Raw genomic sequence first — 20294 nt, 5'->3', positions numbered from 1 at the left:
AATTCTCCAGTGACACTGACTGGGCCTGGAGATTTCTTTTTGGGGAAGTTTTTAAAGTACAAGCTAAATTTCCTTATTAGTTATAAGACTGTTCAGATGATCTGTTCCATATTGTGTAAACTGTTGTAATTTTTGTTTCTTGAGGAGTAGGCCCATTCCATCTAAGTTGTCAGTTTTATGTGTATGGAGAAATTTCCGTACTATGCTTTTGATGTCTGCACAGTCTGTATTGATATCCCCTGCTTAATTCCTGGTACTGGTAATGTGTGTCTTCTCTTTTTCCTTTGTTATTCTTTTTTTTTTTTTTTTTTAATTTATTTTTAGCTGCCTTGGGTCTTTTTTTTTTTTTTAACATCTTTATTGGAGTATAATTGCTTTACAATGGTGTGTTAGTTTCTGCTGTAAAACAAAGTGATTCAGCTATACATATACATACATCCCCATATCTCCTTCCTCTTGCATCTCCCTCCCACCCTCCCTATCCCACCCCTCTAGGTAGACACAAAGCACCGAGCTGATCTCCCTGTGCTATGCAGCTGCTTCCCACTAGCTATCTGTTTTACATTTGGTAGTGTATATACGTCCGTGCCACTCTCTCATTTCGTGCCAGCTTACCCTTCCCCCTCCCCATGTCCTCAAGTCCATTCTCTGTGTCTGCATCTTTATTCCTGTCCTGCCCCTAAGTTCATTAGAACCAGTTTTTTTTTGTTTTTTTGTTTTTTAGATTCCATATATATGTGTTAGCATACGGTATTTGTTTTTCTCTTTCTGACTTACTTTACTCTGCATGACAGTCTCTAGGTCCATCCACCTAACTACAAATAACTCAATTTCACTTCTTTTTATGGCTGAGTAATATTCCATTGTATATATGTGCCACATCTTCTTTATCCATTCATCTGTCGATGGACACTTAGGTTGCTTCCATGTCCTGGCTATTGTAAATAGAGCTGCAATGAACATTGTGGTACATGACTCTTTTTGAATTATGGTTTTCTCAGGGTATACGCCCAATAGTGGGATTGCTGGGTGGCAGGCGGATTCTTAACCACTGCGCCACCAGGAAAGTCCCTCCTTTGTTATTCTTGTTAGAGGTTTGTCAATTTTATTGATGTTTTCAAAGAACCAACTCTTCATTTCATTGATTTTCTGTGTTGTTTTTCTGTTTTAAATGTCACTGATTGCTACTTATCTTTATTTCCTTTCTTCTTCTTGTTTTGTGTTTATTTTGCTCCTCTTTTTATAGGTTCTTGAGTTGGGAGCTAAGATTACCAATCTGAGACTTTTTGTCTTTTCTAATGTAAGCTCTTAGTGCTATAAATTTCTGTCTCAGCACTGCTTTAGCTGGGTCCTACAACTTTTGATATGTTGTATTTTTTTTTAATATGTGTGTTTTCATTTTCATTTAGTTCAACATATCCTTTGATTTACCTTGGGACTCCCTCTTTGACCCAGGGATTATTCAGAAATGTATTATTTAGTTTGCAAGTGTTTGGAGATTTTTGTTTTATTTCTCTTATTAATATCTAGTTTGATTCCATTGTGGTCAGAGAATACACTCTACAATTTAAAAATAAATTTTTAATTTAGTTTGTAAATTTATTTGGCTGTGTTGGGTCTTAGTTGCAGCACACAGGGATCTTTGTCGTGGCATGCGGGATCTTTTGTGGTGGTGCGCGGGCTCTTTGTTGCAGCTCGTGGGCTTCTCTCTAGTTGCGGCACATGGGCTCCAGAGCACGCGGGCTCAATAGTTGCAGCGCGTGGGCTTAGTTGCCCTGCGGCATGTGGGATCTTAGCTCTCCAACCAGGGATCAAACCCGTGTCCCCTGCATTGGAAGGTGGATTCTTAACCACTGGACCACCAGGGAAGTCCCTATAATTTCAATTTTTAAAGAATTATTGAAGGTTTTTTTTATGGCTGTGGCTATGGTCTATCTTGATATATGTTCCATTAGCACTTGAAAAGAATGTGTATTCTGCTATTGTTGGACAGAGTGTTCTATAAATGTTGATTAGATCCTGTTGATTGATGGCAGTATTGAATTCTTCTGTATCCTCACAGATTTTTCTGTCTAGTTGTTCTATCAGTTGCTTGAAAGAGAGGTGTTGAAGTCTCCAACTATAACTGTGGATTTGTCCATTTCTGCTTTCAGCTCTGGAAGTTTTTGATTCACATATTTTGTTCTTTGATGCATATTCATTTAAGATCACTATGTCTTCTTGCTGGATTTACTCTTTCATCATTATATGGTGTTCCTCTCTGTCTCTGGTAATTTTTGTTGTTGTAGTTCTGAAGTCTACTTTATATGATATTATAGCCACTCCTGTTTTCTTTGATGTTTGCATGATATGTATTTTCCCTTCCTTTTACTTTCAACCCATGTATATCATTATATTTGAAATGAGTTTCTTGAAGATAGTGTGTAGTTGGGTCATATTTTTTTATTCTGTTTGCCAGTCTCTGTCTTCTAATTGGTTTATTTGGACCATTTGCATTTAATGTAATTATTGATATGTTAGGGCTTAAGTCTGACATTTTATTTTTTTGTTTTCTTTTTGTTCTCTAAGTTTTTTGTTTCTCTCTTTCTCCTGCTTTCCTGTGGATTACTTGGTCATTTTTTAGAATTCCATTTATATTTATCTATAGTGTTTTTGAATGTATCTCTTTGTATAGCTGTTTTAGTGGTTGCTGTAGGCATTATGTTACATACATATAACTTATCACAGTCTATTGGTGCCATCATTTTACCAGTTCATGGTATAGAAACTTTATCTCCTTTGCTTTTCCCCATTTATAGTATAATCCTTGAGAATATTTCCTCTATATACATTTAGAACCACGTTAGTGTTATAATTTTTTATTTCAACCATCAAACACAATTTTGAAATCTTGAGAAGAAAAATGTATTGTATTTTCCTATATTTTACTGTTTCCATTTTTTTCTTTCTTCCTGAAAATCCAAGATTCCACCCTTTATCATTTCCTTTCTATTTAAGAGAAATTTCTTCAGTCATTCTTTTAGGGTAGGTCTGCCTGCCATTCATTCTTAAAGGATATTTTCACTAGATATATGATTCTGGTTTGACAGTTCTTTTCTTTCAGCACTGGAAAGTGTTGTGCCACTTGTTTCTGGCCTCCATGATTTCTGGTGAAAAAATCTGCTATTATTCTAATTGTTCTTTCACTATAGGTAATAAGGTTTCATTTTTCTCTTGTTTACTGTTTCCAAGATTTTTGTCCCTGTCTGTAGTTTTCAGAAATTTGACTATGATGTGTCTTGGTGTGGACTTCCTTGAGATTATCTTCTTTTGGGTTTACTCTACTTGAATCTATATATTTATGTCTTTTGCAAAATATGGGAAATTTTTAGCCATTATTTCTTCAAGTACTTTTTCAGCCTCGCTATCTTTTGCCTCTGCTTCCAGAATTCCAATGACATGAATGTTAGATCTTTTATTATAGTTACACAGATCCCTGAGCCTTGGATCACTTTTTTCAATCTACTTTCTTATTTCAGATTGGGTATTTTCTATTTTATGTTATTTTATTTTATTATTTTTTGATGTGGGCCATTTTTAACGTCTTTATTGAATTTGTTACATGAGGACCACCCTGAAATGGTATAGAGATCCAGTTCTGTTTCCAATAATTGGCTTCCGGCCAGAGAATGAGTTATGTTTAAAGTAGTTCCAAACCAGGTGAGGATGGAGAAATTATCTGTGTCAAGTAGGGGCAGGTCAGCATGAATGGTGACAAGTTGTGACCCCTGTTTACAACTGAAGTCAGATATCTCAGTTTGCCCTGGATTTTCCTAGTTTCAGCAGGGGAAGTCCTGCATCCTGCAAACTCCCTCTGTCCTGAGAAAACGAGGATGGTTGGTCACCCTAGGAGAGTCTGAGAGTTATCTCAGCACGTTTTCTGGTTGGATCTGGGGAGGGAAGAGGTTGAGAGGGCATTGAAGTGGTTTGAGATCATTGCTGGGCTGTCCAAGTTCGATTCTTCAAAGCCTTGTACAGTTGAGGGCTTGCTAATGTATGTTCTCCTTAAGGCAGCAAACCAAGGAAAAAGATGGGTACTCCCTGGGCCAGGATCTATGTGCCCTATTGGTTCTTGCTCCAAATTCTCACCCAATCTATTTTTTTTTCAGTCAGGGGTGGGTGAGGTGGAGGAGCTCCCATCGGGTTACTAGGACCAGTTTGAAAGAAGATTCCTTGATCTCTGTTCATTGCCCCCTGCCCCCACCCACCTTGTCTGACCCTGTGTTAGTGGTAGAACCATGAACCTTGTCTAGTTGTGATTTGGATACTAGGGTAGGTGAAAAGCTAAACTGACAGCTATGTAATGTGGGTTGAGGTGAAATACACATTTTATAGCAGGGTTTCCCAAAGTGTGGTCTGAAATTACCTTTCCAAGATCACCTGGGGGCTTATTAAATACAGATTCCAAGGCCCAACGCCATAGACTATGAATCAGCAGGTTCGGGGAGAGGACAAGGAAAGTACATTTTTACAAGCAACCCATGTCGTATTCATGAATCCTGACATTAGAGGACCACTTTTCACTTGTTCTATACTATTTAGGTGATGTCCAGAGGATATCGGGGGAAATCTGTACCCGATTTTACTTCTAGTTGGAAGGGCCATGAAAAAAATATTTGGGAGTTTGAAGGGCTTTATCATATATTATCATTCTGTTAATTGTGTGACCTTAAGGTTTGGGTAAAATTTAGAAGAGCAATAGTAGCAATCCCCCTGACACTTTACTGATGCTATTCTTTCTACTTTCAGCAGTGGAAAGAGAACTTGAGTGGAAAATGACAGAATAATATCTTCATAGCAGTTTAACAGCCTTTGCTCTCAGCTTTACAGGCCTCCCCTAGGATTGAAGGGAAAATTAAATGAGGGAAGTGAGTCAAAATCGCATAGAAGAGAGTACTTGCTACCCTATATTCTGAAACAGGGCTAAATTCCCAGATCTTTAAGCTATTTTTTGTTGTTGTTGAAGTCAGCATTTTCTTTCCTGTTAACTGCACCTGCTGCCATCGGATGTCTGGTATTTTAAAAATCATATCTACTCTAGAAAGAGATTTATTGCATTTTAAATCCAGATGACATCTTAGCTGGGAATTAGGCTTTTTTCCCACCTCAGGCAGAGCTACACTTATATAATAATCTTTTGCACAAGCAGAGAGTGCTACTGCTCTGTCAGTCGGCTGGTAAGTTCAAACTCCAGATGTGGGCTAACATGCAAAATGTGATTCTGAGAGTGGCGGTTTGATTCACTGTCACTGGGGCTGATCTGGAGCTCTGCTTCAGTTGGCAGCAGTTTTCATGGTGGTGGTGGTGGTTATGGTGGTGGGAGTGGCTGGACAGTAGGGCCTCTTAATATTCAGGATTAAATTGAATGCCTAGTTAGTCTAACAATGGCCCAAACTAAGGATAATAAAAGTAATGATTTAGAAGTATAAATTTTTTCTTGTTTATAAATTACCTTTTAAATACATACCAGTGAGGCTATTTTGTGCTGGTTTTCGTCCCCTACTTGCAGGGCACCAGCCCTCTTCAGATTCAAATGGGACATTTCACACGTGCTTTCCAAAGTCTGGATGCCCATGTGAGAGCCACACTTATTTCCTTTTCCATTTCAACCATCAGGCTCTGATTTCACATCTGACAGTGTCTTGAGATTATCTCCTTCTTCCCCCAAATTCCCAGAAATTTGTCTCTTTTCATCTCCCTGGGTTCAAGGCACTGGCTAAAGTTTCTCATAAAGTCTCCCAATTCTTCTTTCTTGAACAAAGGGGGTCGGGGAGGGGCTATGGGACCAGAGTCCTCCTGATACAGAGTGGTCCAAGGTCCTATATTATATGGTGAGTCAGGAACACCATATTTCAATCAGATGATAAGAGGGTGAACTTACACATAGCAATGGAAGAGATAACACGGAGAGGTAAAAATGTGTTGTGGAAGTATTGTGGTCTGGTGGGGATCTGACAGCTCTGATTATCGCCCTTCCAGCACAGAATGGCAGATGAGTGTGCATTGTCATAATTAGCCTGTGCAATTAGGATGACTTCACAGATATTTGCTTTAATTGACTTTAGTAATCAACTAAATGATAATCTTCTCAGATAAAAATAATTCCGCAATGACTGTCTAGGTATCACGATATATCATTGTTTAAAGTAGTGTGTACTTTCTAAAAAGAAAATCTGTATATGTCTCTAGGGCCAAGTATTTATTACATCCTTATTATTGTTATTAATTATTAATAAATAAAATCTATTTGTTAAGACAATAAATTATTATATATCTGTATTTATAATTATATATATATATACATATATATAAAGCACTTTATACATTATTTAAAACAGAGTAATTTAAACCAAAGTTTACTCATCTAAAACCGACAGAGGTCATGAACAGTCCACTTTCTCCACTGTCCTGGAGATTGATAGTCTGGACCTACATCAGTTACTGCAAATAAAAGCATCCTCTCTAAGAGCTGGTTCTGCCCAAGGAGTTCAGCTGGAACCTACCAGATTATCAGCAGTGTAGCCCATTTACGTGTTTTTTTTTAAATTAATTAATTTATTTTATTTATTTTTGGCTGTGTTGGGTCTTCGTTTCTATGCGAGGGCTTTCCCTAGCTGCGGCAAGCGGGGGCCACTCTTCATCGCGGTACGCGGGCCTCTCACCAATCGCGGCCTCTCTCGTTGCGGAGCACAGGCTCCAGACGCGCAGGCTCAGTAGTTGTGGCTCACGGGCCTAGTCGCTCCGCGGCATGTGGGATCCTCCCAGACCAGGGCTCGAACCCGTGTCCCCTGCATTGGCAGGCAGACTCTCAACCACTGCGCCACCAGGGAAGCCCCTAAGTGGTTGTTTGATGTCACACGTGGACTGCCTCAGGTGTGCATTAAGTGTAAGGTCTTGACAATAAAGATTTTTTGGTGTGTTCATTTTTTTGCTTATTTATTTAATTTTTATAGTTATATTTATTGATTATTTATCCTGTACTTACTTGATAATATTCTGACTATTTTGGGGCTAGGATAATTGCATCCCTTCTCAAACCTAAAGCAGAAGAACAAAGGTAAAAATTTATCCCAAAGTGTAGATAATAGGGAGGTACTTAAATGTCTCTGAGTATACAAAGTGTGAATAATGCCTTCTTCTCTCTCTCAGTCTCTGTATACTTTTTATAAAAAGAAAAGCCTTTTGAAGTAACTGCCCAAAGTAAAAGAGATGAGTGTTGAAGACAGTGGCAGAGACTGTGCGGTGTTCTCTAGCAGCCTTTCCCGCTCTTTCCGTAACAATGGAAACCCTGATTTTTAGATAGGAACACGGCTGCTCAGAGTAAAGACAGGCTCCGTGGCAACCAGTGTGGTCCTGTAACCAGTGCAAAGCATCACATGATAGCTTCCTGAAATTTTCCTTAAAGACAGTTGACACATGCTATCATTTTCCCAGCTTCATCCCTTCTTCCACGCTGCTGCCTGAAATACTGAAGTGTTTCACGGAGTTTTAGTTGCTACCTTGGACTATGAGAAATGGGGCCCCCCTATTTGGGATGGTGGAATGGTGAACTGGAAAGATGTTGAAGATTTTGTTGGGCAGAGCCTCTGTAAGCAGCCCTGGACAGTCTCTGGATTTTTATATGAGACAGAAACACTTATTTGCCTTGCTTATGCTACTATTTCTTGTTTAACCAAATTTAACCTTAAGTGATAACAATGATACAAACCTAAAGGAAGGGAGATTTCATAGCCTTTCCATGAAATTTATTCAAGGGCTTAAGCATCCTTAAGGACAAAATATTACTTTTTATTTTTTAAAAAGTATCTTTGATGCAATCGATTCCTGTTTTCTCTTGTTTAAGCCTCTGAAAATGGAGAACAGTTGGTTGACTTCTTCCTCATAATAAATCTTTGTGGAATGTAAGGTTTTTGTTTTCACCTTAATTTTATAGCTTTTTGCCCATCAGTGGATTTAGAACTCTAAGTAATTATCCTTTAATTTGATGAAAAATATTCATAACCAGACTCTTTTTTTAGTAAGAGAATTAGCTATGCTAGGCTTGGGGTTCTAATTATGCCTGTGATTTGTTATTAGTGGGTTGCAACAAATTTGCTCTTATGAAATGAATAAGCTGTTTGCTGAACTATGAAAGGAGGAGACAGAGAGAGGGTACTTCTACTATAACATCTGGGGAGAAGTAGTAGAAAATGGGCTTTCCCTGTGTGTGCATGTGAGCGGGTTAGTGAGAGAAAGAGAGAGAGAGAGAGAGAGAGAGAGAGAGAGAGGGAATATCTTCAAAGCAAAACACTTCGTATGTTTAATTGCTGCCCTGTTTTGTGGCTTCCTGGGGAACAGCAGGCTCACCCAGTGAGGGAACAATGTCAGATTCCTCTGGTGCATGAAATTGGAGCCCATGTCTGAGATGCCAGACACATTTCTGTGCCAGCTGTCTTTATATTCTGACTGATTCAGGAGACCACATTCCCTGCAAAACAGTCACTCAAAGCAACCTTTAAGGGACATGTAATTAAATACATATTAAGACTTCCCTCATTTCTGTGCCCCACACCTTCAGGCACACGCTGACTGAGCCTTTTTTTTTCTTTTTCAATAACAGCTTTATTGAGACATAATTCACTTACCAGACAATTCACCTTTTTAGAGTGTACAAGTCAATGGTTTTTAGCATATTCACAGAGTTGGGCAACCATCACCACAATCAGTTTTGGAACATTTTCTTCAGCCCAAAAAGAAACCCCATACTCATTAGCAGTTGCTCCCCATTGCCTCTTAACCCACAGCCCTAGGCAACCACTAATCTACTTTCTGTCTCTATGAACTTGCCTATTGCGGACATATCATACAGATGGACTCATATAATATGTGGTCTTTTGTGACTGGCTTTTTCACTTAGCATATGTTTTTGAGTTCATGCGTGTTGTAGCACGTATCAGAACTTTATTCCTTTTTATGGCTGAATAATACTCCGTTGTATGGATATACCACATTATCTTTGTTCGTCAGTTGATGAACATTTGGGTTGTTTCCACTTTGGGGCTGTTATGAATAGTGCTGCTATGAACACTTGTGTACAAATTTTTCTGTGGACCTGTGCTTTCATTTCTCTTGGTTATATGCTTAGGAGTAGAGTTGCTGGATGTGGTATGCTGCAGAGTGGTTCCTGCTCAGAGAGAAGAGATGGGGACTCAGAAAGGGGCCAACTTTGTCCTTGAGGGAGATGTTTAAAGTCTGTGCGTTGGAGCTGTAAAACCAGGTTGCCAAGTTTTCAGGTGAGGTGAGGGCAGTGCCAATAAAGTCAAAGAAATAAGTGAATACGCAGTATAACAGGGAAAGTAGTCTAAACAAATTCCACCATATAGGTTTGGCTTACTAGCAGCTATTCTCATTTTAATTTTTGACCAGTCTGTCAAACAACTTATACTTTCAAGTCCCTTCTGGGTGTGTACTAAGCTCACCCTGCCATTCCAGGGTGAGTTACTTTTCCTTGCAGACAGCTGCAACCTCACTCTACAGGAGCTTCCTAGATTCTACCCCAGAGCATCGGTTATGCTTGTGAACTCCTTGTTTCCTGCACGCACATCTCACCTGGAATTTTGGCATGTTTTTCTCATCTCATAGCTTCCTTCGTTAAGCCACGGTTTTTCATAAATCCATTCCACCAGAGGCGAGATAATTTCCAGGAATGAATCTTTGGTCCTTGTTCTTAGTATCCAGGGTAGCAGTATCAGGTGTTGTCTCTTCCTACGGAGGCAGTTTGGTGCGGTGGTTTCATCCTAGACTTTGGAGTCTGACTGCTTGGGACTAAATTCCAGCTCCACCACTTCTCATTTCTATAAACTTGCGCAAATGACATAACCGCTCAGTGCCTTAGTTTCTTTATCTGTAAAGTGGGATTAAATAGAACCTATCTCAGGGGGTTCTTATAAAGTGCGCGTGGTGCACGTAAAGCCTTAGGGAGTAAGTGCTCGCTGAGTGCTGGTGAGCCGTCATTCTTCCCAACATCAGCACCCTCTGCTTCCGTTCCAGTTACTCCAGGCTGGACGAACAGGCCCACAGGCGATGTGGGGGGAGGGCAGTTCTGCTGTATTCTCATCCAGGCTGAAGCGTCTCTGCCCTCAGTTTCGCATCAGGGTGGAAGCAGTGGTTTGTTTGCCCGTGGGGCATGCCGATGTCTCCTCAAGCTCCTTTTTGAGTCTCCTGGTTCTTCACAACAAAGGCAGGCATTTTCATTTTACCGGAGCTGAGGAAAATCACACTTTTATGATTACTTGTCCTGCTCCCGGAATTGATTGCAAGAAACCACGTCTGGCACCTTTGATCCCTGTTACTGTCTCAGTCGATGCTTAGTCTGCGCCTCCCTGGACCCCCTCGAGGTCCCCGTCCGTCCGCCGCCCTTCCAGCTGGCAGAGGGCCAACTCCACCCCCAGTGAACCAGGAAGGAAGCCTGAGCAGCATCCAAAGTCACAGTGGCCTCAGGCAAAGGTGGGAAACGCCGGCCCCATCCACCGCTCCTCTCAGTGTCTCTGCCTCAGTGTCTGCAATGTGCATGTCTGTCAGGCTAGGAGCCAGGGAGCGCCTTTGCCCCTCTCTTCCCCACATAGGTGCCTACCTGTCCTAGGAAAGGAAGTTCCCCTCAGCCTGCTGTCACTGCCTCACTGAAAGCGAGCAAAACATCGTTTCCCCAGGTGGTAAGGGCCAAAAAACCCAGAAATATCTGTATTTTAACAATAGACTTTTGCAAATAGAAAAATTAACCCCTAAAGCTGACGTTTTCAGCATCATACCAGGCTGGCTAGACATAGAGAGGGGTGTGTGAGCAAACCTATTTTCCCTTTCACTTCTTTAGTTTAGAAACAAATTAAGTTACACACATGTATTATGCCATCCCCCCATTCCACTTTGCTTCAGGTAATCAATGTTGACAGCCTGGGATGTATCTTTCTATGTATTTCTCTATCTTCCTATAGGGACATGCCACAGTTTATCCTAATGATGGGCATTCAGGTTGTTTTCAATTTTGAGGTCATGGTCAGCAATCCTTCAGCAAACATAGCTCAGTGTACAGCCTTATGTATTGATTCTTTTATTTGTAGGATAGTTTCACAAAAGTAGGACTGGTCAAGGTACATGCATTTAGTAGATACTGCCAGGTTACTTTTCATTCACTATAGCGATCTACTTGCCCACAAAATATATATATAAAATGTTTATATCCCCATACCCTTTAATACTTGATCTTATAAATTTTATTTTCGCTAACTAGTGGTGGGAAATGTTTTCTCCTTTTTATTTTAATTTGTATTTTTGCCATTCTCTGAGGATACCCTGTGTCAGTGGTCAGAGTTCTTTCTTGGAGGCTGACCCTGCTGGCCCAATTGCAACTGCTTTCAGGCCTCCAGAGGCTTCAGTTTTCTCCAGGCAAGAGCTGAAGAAGCCGCTTTAATGAGCATGATGGATTTTAATCATAGAAGCTCATTGCACCGCATGAATTCACAACCATCGAAAAGATGGATTTCATGTAAATGCCATTTGGAAAGGTTACAGGAACAAGAAGGAAACAGACAATGTGTGTGCACAGATGCTGTGGGTGTTCTGGCTCTGCCCCAGCTCTGCGGTGGTCACGCTGTGGGCATGCTGCCTTGCTCTACCCTGCTCTCTGCAGAACCTGTAGAAGCCCCCTGCAGAAGGGGAGGACCTTCCAGTGGCCAGCATGTCGGGCTTAGAGAGAGGAGCACCTGGAGAGTTAAGGACTCCTAGGGCCCAGCAGCTTCTGAGCCTTTCTTCCACCTTCCTTGCTAAAACTAGGTCCATCTTCCTGTGTGGTCCCCCTTTCCTAAGGTTTTTCTAGCTTTCAAGCATCCCTGGGTCCTGTCTTTACTCCAGCTATGGAAATTTTTTCCAGAAGTATACTCCCTCTCAATGTCCTTTGCTGAATAGTAAGTTTTTCTAGAAGTGACTTCCCACTTCTCCTTCTAGCCAGTACCCTCAATTCCTCATTCCTTGTTCTGCTCTGGCTTGCTCAGACTGGATGTTTCTTGGATCAGAGTTGTACCACAATTCTGGGGACTGATTTGTTGTGGATTGCAGCTCTCTTCTGAGGCCTAAGGTTTTTCTCTTTTTTCCTCTTCTGCCACTCTGTCCTCCTTATCTGGCTGGTGAAGTAGGCACCCCAGCGCAATGCATGCTAACACTCTTGGGGGTGCTTGCCCCCCACAGAGGCAGTGTGTGTGATCTGGGAGACAGAGCATGATGTAGGAAGGTCTGCCTGACCCAAATAGATCTGTTACTGAGCTTATGGTGGACTAGAGCGGTGTTCAACCCCAAACTGGCTGAAGTGCTTTCCAGAAATGTTAACAGTCATCCATTCTGAAAAGTATATGCCCTACCAGTGACGCCTCATCCATGACGCCTAGGGCACTGGGCACAGGGACTACCCCTTCTGGATCTTCATATAACTGCTCATCCACTGATTAGCAAAAATCCATGAGAAGTGATTGCGCCTGCTACAGACAAAAATTTTGGAGGAAAAAGTTCTGTACACATTGCTGGTGGAAAGGAGAAATCAATGTCGCAGAAATATAAACACCAGAAAATAAGCATATATTACAGTATTTATTGCAATATTATTTATAATGGCAAAAACTCATTAACAAAGTGAATGCCCATCTAGAGGACAAAGGGTGAATAATAAGCTGTGATATATTCAGATATGTCTGTAAATACAGTATATATATTTACGAATAAATAGTGAGAAAATCACACTAGTGTCCACAAAGAACAGCATGTACAAATGGTATACCATTTACATAAAATTGAGTTTATACACATACAGAGATGTATTAAAAGATGATGACCAGAATATTAATCATGTTTATCTTAAGGTGGTGGGGTTCCAGGTGATTTTTCTTCCTATGCTTTTCTGAACCATTTGAATTTATAATAGTGAACGTGTGTTAGTTTAAAAAAAAAAAACAAATTAAAGCTGGGACTTCCCTGGTCGTCCAGTGGTAAAGAATCCACCTTGCAGTGCAGGGGATGTGGGTTCGATCCCTGGTCAGGGAACTAAGATCCCACATGCCACAGGGCAACTAAGCCCGCATGCCACAACTACTGAGCTCGTGCACCTCAGCTGGAGAGCCTGTGTGCCGCAAACTGCAGAGCCCACACACTCTGGAGCTTGCACGCCACAACTAGTGAAGAGAAAACCCACACGCCACAACTAGCGAGAAGCCCACGCACCACAACAAAGAGCCCGCATGCTGCAACAAAAGATCCTGCATGCCTCAACAATGATCCCGCGTGCCGCAGCTAAGACTGGTTGCAGCCAAAGATGAATAAAGTAAAATAAAAAAATAATAAATAAATCTTAAAAAAAAAAGAAATAAACTAAAGCTATTTTCATTGTGAAAAAGCTGAGAGGTAGAGGAAGGAAACGCAGAGCTTGTAATGAGTAGCCAGAATCTTCTGGCTTTTCCCAAGGCACGTGATTCAAGAGATTAAGACAATGTCTTTTATGGCAATGTCTTTTATGACCTTGGAAGTCTCACTGTAGTTTTGCTACATCCCATTGTTTACCTATTCAGTTGTGGGAGAAGCCTACATGGGGACATGAATACCAGGAGGCAGGGATCACTGGCTGTGTTGGAAGCTGATTACCATAAGGGGCCTGAAGGTATTGTTTTTCCCAGAAGTCTTAACAGTTAGCAAAAATATCTTTTCTCTGCACAAGATTTACATAGTCTTATGTGGAAACAAGGAGGTATAGATGACTCTTCCAGGTTCCTTCCATTCATGTGAGTATATAAAGTCAATTTAGTGTTGTAGATTACCTTCTTATTCCTATTAAAGCATTATAGAGTTTCTAATTGGAAAAATGACAATTTAAAATGTTGTAGCATGTCACTGTTTCCTTGACCATTGTATATATGCTCACTTTTATTTCCTTACTTGGGGTAATATTAAAATTTGTTGGCTAATATTTATTAGCCAGTGTTCTGCCTTCGGCCATGGTGTTTGCATGCTTAAACCTTTATAAGAATAATGTCAGAGGCAAGACTAATGGAAACTGGAGCTTAATGAAAGTGAACAAATTTTATATTTTATCTTATTTACTTCATTCACATTGAATCGGTGACATTGACTACACTCTGAAAGCCAGTAATTTACAAACACGCAAAGAGGAAAATCGATATCTCACAAGATAAAAAATGCTTCCCCAGGCCTTTTGTTTTATAATGGGGAAATAAGAGGTCACATCTCTTCATTGATCTTAGTGCTTTACACAAGCTAATGGTATTTCATGCTGATTTTATTTTGAACCAGCAGGAAAATTACATGGTAAATGACCCAGTGTTATTCAAATCAACAAATATTAGAGGAAAAATACAGGAATTGGAAGCTGCCTATTCATAAAATGCTAAAATATTAGGAGAATTTTCCTTCTCTGTTTATCTGTATCACTGTGGTTACCATAATCATGAATCCTGGATTCTTGGAATGTGATACAAAGAAAAGAAAAGTTTTGTCCAGTTTTCAGCAATGTGACTAATGAATATTCAGGCACAGAAGGCCTTGGTTGCCTTAAATAGTCACTGGGAAATGCACGTACAAAATAGGTCTTGGTGTGGAGATAAATGGAATTGAAATTATTCTCTCTGTTATTTTGCTCTCAATTTTTGTCATCTTCTCTTCTCCATCCTCTGCTACTACTTGAAGGAGAAAAAGGGGAAAAGAGAGAAAGAGAAATGTTAAGAATCTGCTTTCTGAAAGGTGTTATTCCTGCCCATCCACATGCCCTTCATTACAGGTATTTCCAAAATCGTGTTACACCTGCAAGGTCCCTAAATGTATCTTATTGGTTCAGTTCTTGCCTCACAAAGAGTCATATCCAAGTTCAGAGTCTAGACTGAGGCTGTCTCAATTATCAGGCTCCTTCCTTGTTACCCATGTGCCAATCACCCCCTTCTTACAGAGCTCTTGGCTCCTAGTATTTTATCTGAGCATTTATTTCATTTTCTTATGTTGTTGGTGGGCCTTGATGGGCTGTGTGCTGTAACTCATCTTTTCAATGTCTCTTGTGTTCTATTCCCCACTGAGCTCTGACTTTCAGATCCATCACTTCCTTCCAGAGCCTTCCCTGCCTTGACCATGTGTCTCTGGCCCTGGCCTGGATCTGGCTTCCTCCAGATCTTATACTATCTGCTGCTCTGGCTCTCCTGGTCCCAGCTCCTCACTCTACAAACACCCCTCTGCTGCTGGCCTCCTCTTTCCTTGCAGGAATTGGGGAAAGTGGTGAAGGAGACATGGGAAAGTCTATTCTAGAGCAGATGGAACCTCCCCAATAGTGAGGGAGTGGCCCGAAATCTGTTAGGAGAAGTTTTAGAATGCCATTTCTTGCTCCTCACCCTCCAGCCTCTCCTCTTCTCCTGCTTCTCCTTCCAAACTCAGCTAAAAAAAAAAAAAAAAAGCCATGGAGTTTTCAACTCTGAATTAATGTCATTGTCAGATTGTGCCAGATCATAAGGAATAAGAGACACTCATTTCCAAAATCTTATCCCTCCACCTCGCATCAGCCGCGCTGGGTCCCCGTGGACTGAAGCAGGATTGAGCTCACTTTCCTTTCTTAGCCCTCTAATTATCTTACCCTTGTGTTCTTTGGAAATATTTCCAACATAATTTTCCCTTTCAGACTGCATATTGTAGTTACTGGAACTGAGGGAGTAGGAGAATAGAATGCATGTGTGTATTCTGTGCACGTTCACTAGACTAATTATAGTATAGTGTGATGTATCGTTGAACACATCACTCTCAAGCTGCTCTGACACTGTGTGCTGGCGATGGGGAGATAGTAAACATTCAGCTTGTTGATCAAAGGCAGTTGGCATCAATAGATGTACCTGCAAAACTGAGTACACAGATTAAAAATTCTGATAGTTCTGATAGAGTCATATTGAACTTCAAGCTTTTATTCATTCACTTATCTGGGTATTTATGAAGCAACTCCTAGATACAACACCGTGGTTCGTGCTCATGAGGGTCAACAGAATTTCCAGATAAGGTTCTTCTCAGGCTTTGTAATCTCCCACTATTTTATGGGAGAAATAACCCCTCTAGGCTAATGCTATATGAATGGTGCAGAAGATACAGACCCTGCCTTCAAAGACTACATAAGCAATTTAATATAGACAAGAACCTCTTAGTAGGATGGCCTGTGGAGTAGACATTTAAGGCAGTGAACTACTTCACCTCCACTTAATCAGGAATATCTTGTTAGCATGCAGATCCAAGGGGAACATGTGTAATGAGAGAGAGAGTTTGATAACTGGTTTCCTCCTTTTCCCTGGAAGCTTTCTCCATACACCTACTGAGGGGGAAATGGAGCTTGTGGTTATTAAAGGTTCGAAGCTGTCACAGTTAGATGGGGCCAGTGATACTGAGACTCTTGCCATATTTTTTCTCAGGGAATAATATACCTTTCAGGGAGGTTAATCTACTTAATGTGAGAGATCGGAGAGCAAGGAATCCTGTGAAGTTATGAAAATTTTCTGGTTAGTTTATATGGAAAAAATTTGAGTAGTCAAAGAAAGGGACAGTTATCAACTTCAGATTTTGTGAGTCTTTCTTCTTACCTTTTAGATCTGTGTGTATCTTGCTGTGTGTTGAGAGATGGGAGGGATTGAGCTAGTTTCAGGGGCATTGCGACTTCCACGAGAGAACCCCAGTGGCTATGGTCACTGGGATCTCTTTGTCTTGATTGAGCTATATAGTCTGCCTTACCTTTGGGGATACCATTGTTGCTAAAACATATGCACATGTGTTGCAGACTCACCTAAAATTCTTTGTGCAACCTCACAGGAGCTGATTGGAAGAGGCTATTGTTGGAGTCTCTTTCTATATTCTTATGTATTACAAAACTGAATCCTGTTAATATTTTATCTGAATTATTCATTGGGAATACGTATTCTAAGGGGAAACCATCCAAGGTTAGATTGGGGATATGTATTTCATAAGATGCTTTTCATTCACAGCAATTATTTGAAATTCACCATGAATTTTAATAAACTTACTACATAGCTTCTTCCTGTTAATCCAATTCCTGCTTAATTGGAACCTTCTGTATCATCTCAGAACAACCTCTGGAATCAGATTAATTGTAACTAAAGTAACAGTTTTCTCACGCTAATAATGATCAGTTTAAAAAGAGTTGGGCAGATATTAGATAGTTTAATCACAAGTTACAGAAAATTGACTCTTCATTAGTGGGGGAGAGGCTCAAACTTTTAGACTCCGAGGAAGAGCAAATTGTATTGAAAACCACCAGGCACAGCGCTCTGGCTACAAGCTTGTGTTCCTCCACATTCTTGCTGCGGCCATAATTCATAATAATACTGGTGGCAAAAAGCTATTTATCACCTTGCCAGTGCTGACTCTCTGGGTAGCTGGGAAATTTGCCCACATAGATTAATGGGAGAAAGATTTTTTAAAAGTCAGAATAAGATAGAATCATTTTTAGAACTAGTTAAGCTTTCCTTTGGAAGTGTGAACTTTGTAACTCAGTTTTAATATTTGTGTCCCCAGGTTCACAGAGCTTAACAGTGTCTTTTTTTTTTTGAACTTGTCAGGTACAATTTGCCTTCTCTACACTGAGGAGTTCTTTATTCCTATCTTGTCTTGCCCTCGCTTTCTCTTTCCCTTTCTTGCTCTCTCTCTCTCTCTCTCTCTCTCTCACTCTTGCTAATGAAAGGGAGTTTCCTTTGAGGGTTTTGCTTAGGCAGCAGGTTTAAGGGTTCAGAGAAAAACGTGGATTTGCCCTTTAGATTTCCAGGGTTATTTCATTCTATCATGATGCTGCAACTTTGGGTAGTAAGCTTGGGAGCAGCCAGGGGTCGTATCTTAAAGGGTATTATATGATGCTGAGAAGTTTGCATTTGTTTTTTTCCTAGTGGCAGTAGGGAACTACTGAATGCTTTGGTAAAATTAATCAAGTTACTTTTGTACCTCTGCTCTTCTTCAAAATGGGTTTAATTAGTCAATCTTGCATTTTTTTCCCCTCTGGCGTTCTTTTTTTATTTTTTTTTAAATAAATTTATACATTTAATTTATTTTTTTTTTGACTGCCCTGGGTCTTCGTTGCTGCACGCAGGCTTTCTCTAGTTGTGGTGAGCGGGGGCTACTCTTCGTTGTGGTGCGCGGGCTTCTCATTGCGGTGGCTTCTCTTGTTGCGGAGCACAGGCTCTAGGCACGCAGGCTTCAGTAGTTGCAACATGTGAGCTTCAGTAGTTGTGGCATGCGGGCTCAGTAGTTGTGGCTTGCGGGCTCTAGAGCTCAGTAGTTGTGGTGCACAGGCTTAGCTGCTCCACAGCATGTGGGATCTTCCCGGACCAGGGCTCAAACCCATGTCCCCTGCATTGGCAGGCGGATTCTTAACCACTGCGCCACCAGGGAAGCCCTGGCATTCTTTTAAAACTAACTCTTTGCAAAAATCAGTGTCATAATGAAACTACCTCTGAACCATACCTAAATAAAATGGAGAAATGCCCTCAGATATTCAGGGACACCTTTACTTTCTAGAAAGGTGGTAAAAAACTGAATACAGCTGACCCTTGAACAACATGGGTTTGAACTGCGTGGGTCCACTTATGTGCAGATATTTTTCAGTAGTAAATATTTACCATAGTACTACACATTCCATGGTTGGTTGAATCCATGGATGTGGAGGAAGTGTGGAGGACTGACTATAAGTTATATGCAGATCAACCCATGCCTTGTTCAAGGGCCAATTGAAGTTTTTTTTTTTTTTTCAAATAATCTTGAATAGAATTTTTTCAAAATTTAAATTCTGATTAAAATTCTTAATTGCTCAAGCTGTGTGTCTAAATGCACAAGAATGCTTAGTGGCTACCTATTGGGAAGATGGTGGGTAATTATTAATGTTCTAAAAAGTTTTTTAAACAAATAATAAAGTATAGTTATAATCATTGTTTTATTACTTGTACCATCATCGTTGGCCAGATAGCATTTTTAAAACTTTTCCCATAATGGTACAAATAATCTCTTGATGGTTTCAAGCTATTTAGATTATTGAATTGAAAACATTAGGAAGTCATCATTACTTTGAGATTTTTCATTTTTCTTAATGAAACCATGTCAAGATCATTGATTCCTTTTTTGATTTTTTTTGACCCTTTGGGTTTTTAATTCACTCTGGGGCTTTATTAAGATGTATCATGTTTGTGTGCTGCTGCAAGATTTCTGTAAGGTGTTTGGAATGTCTTATGATAGGCTTGATGGATTCTAGGAGCAGGACTCCATCTGGAGAAGAGATGTCCTTGGTCTGAGACCTGTCATGTGCGATTCAAATGGAGGCTGGACGTTCTAGGAGGGAGCAGATCTTGCAGCAGCCCCTGCCCCCACTGCCAGGGAGACAAGGCTTTAGTGAAGTCACTGAATCCAGACAACAGTGAGGGGGAGAGAGACAAGTTGTGTGTGTGCCACAGGCCTGAGGACGGAGCTCTGAAATTGTCACAACTACTCAAACACCATAGTCCCAGGCACCCATCATGACCCCACGGGACAGTCTGCTGTGAGTTTGCCAGCACCACCCAACGGACCTCCATGGGGTAAACCTAGGAGTTTCTTCCTTGTCAGACCCCAGTGTTCCATGTGGAACCTGCAGGCCAGTCAGTCCTACCTTGTCTCTTCTTCCTGATTGCTTCCAAGTCCTTCTAGGGACCTGTCCTCTTCTATCTTCTCTATATACAGCTCCAGGTTTCTTTTCCTCTGGCCCACCCTCTCACTGTTTCTCTCTCTGTCAGACCTTTCCTTGGTGCCCTCTGGAAAGTTTTGCAACTAATAACAACAGTGACATATCTACTTACATAGCATGTATTAGGCACAAGAAGCTGTTCTAAGTGCTGTGCTTACATTACTTGTATGGGCTCATTAAATACTCACAATGCCCCTGGGACATAGGCATTGTTATTATGTCCACTTTACAGATGGTGAAACTGAGGCACAGAGAAGTTAATTCACCCATGATCACACAGCTAGTAAATGGTGGAGCTGGGACTTGAATCTGGGAGTAAGGCTTCAGGGTCTGTGCTCTTAGTCATTAAAATATCCTGCGTCTCCCTAGGGTAAAAATTTCCCCACACACTAAACCTTTCTCAGAATGGTCCTTCAACTGCATTGTCTTTGATTTGCACATGAAAGTGCAACAAAGTACTAATATGTGCTTGGCTAGCCACTTGAAA

The 20294-nt window shown here is 40.7% G+C and overlaps 1 protein-coding gene across 6 annotated transcripts in view; it reads left to right on the top strand.

The window, feature by feature from the left end:
* The window catches only part of GPR176 (G protein-coupled receptor 176), a 118487-nt gene that overhangs the window by 77319 nt on the left and 20874 nt on the right, over positions 1-20294 (top strand). The window contains exon 1 of one of the 6 annotated variants that reach the window (XM_082384989.1): positions 1730-14848. The exons of the other annotated variants lie outside the window; for them this stretch is intronic. Coding sequence (XP_082241115.1) covers positions 14833-14848 — 16 coding nt within the window. The 5' untranslated portion in view covers positions 1730-14832. Of the gene's footprint in view, positions 1-1729; positions 14849-20294 lie in introns of those variants that run through there. 6 annotated transcript variants of the gene reach the window in all.

This window comes from Balaenoptera borealis, assembly GCF_965194805.1.
Source record: "Balaenoptera borealis genome assembly, chromosome: 3".
Taxonomy (NCBI): Eukaryota; Metazoa; Chordata; class Mammalia; order Artiodactyla; family Balaenopteridae; genus Balaenoptera; species Balaenoptera borealis.
The sequence above is the reverse complement of the archived record's forward strand: the minus strand, read 5'-3'. Positions and strand labels throughout refer to the sequence as shown.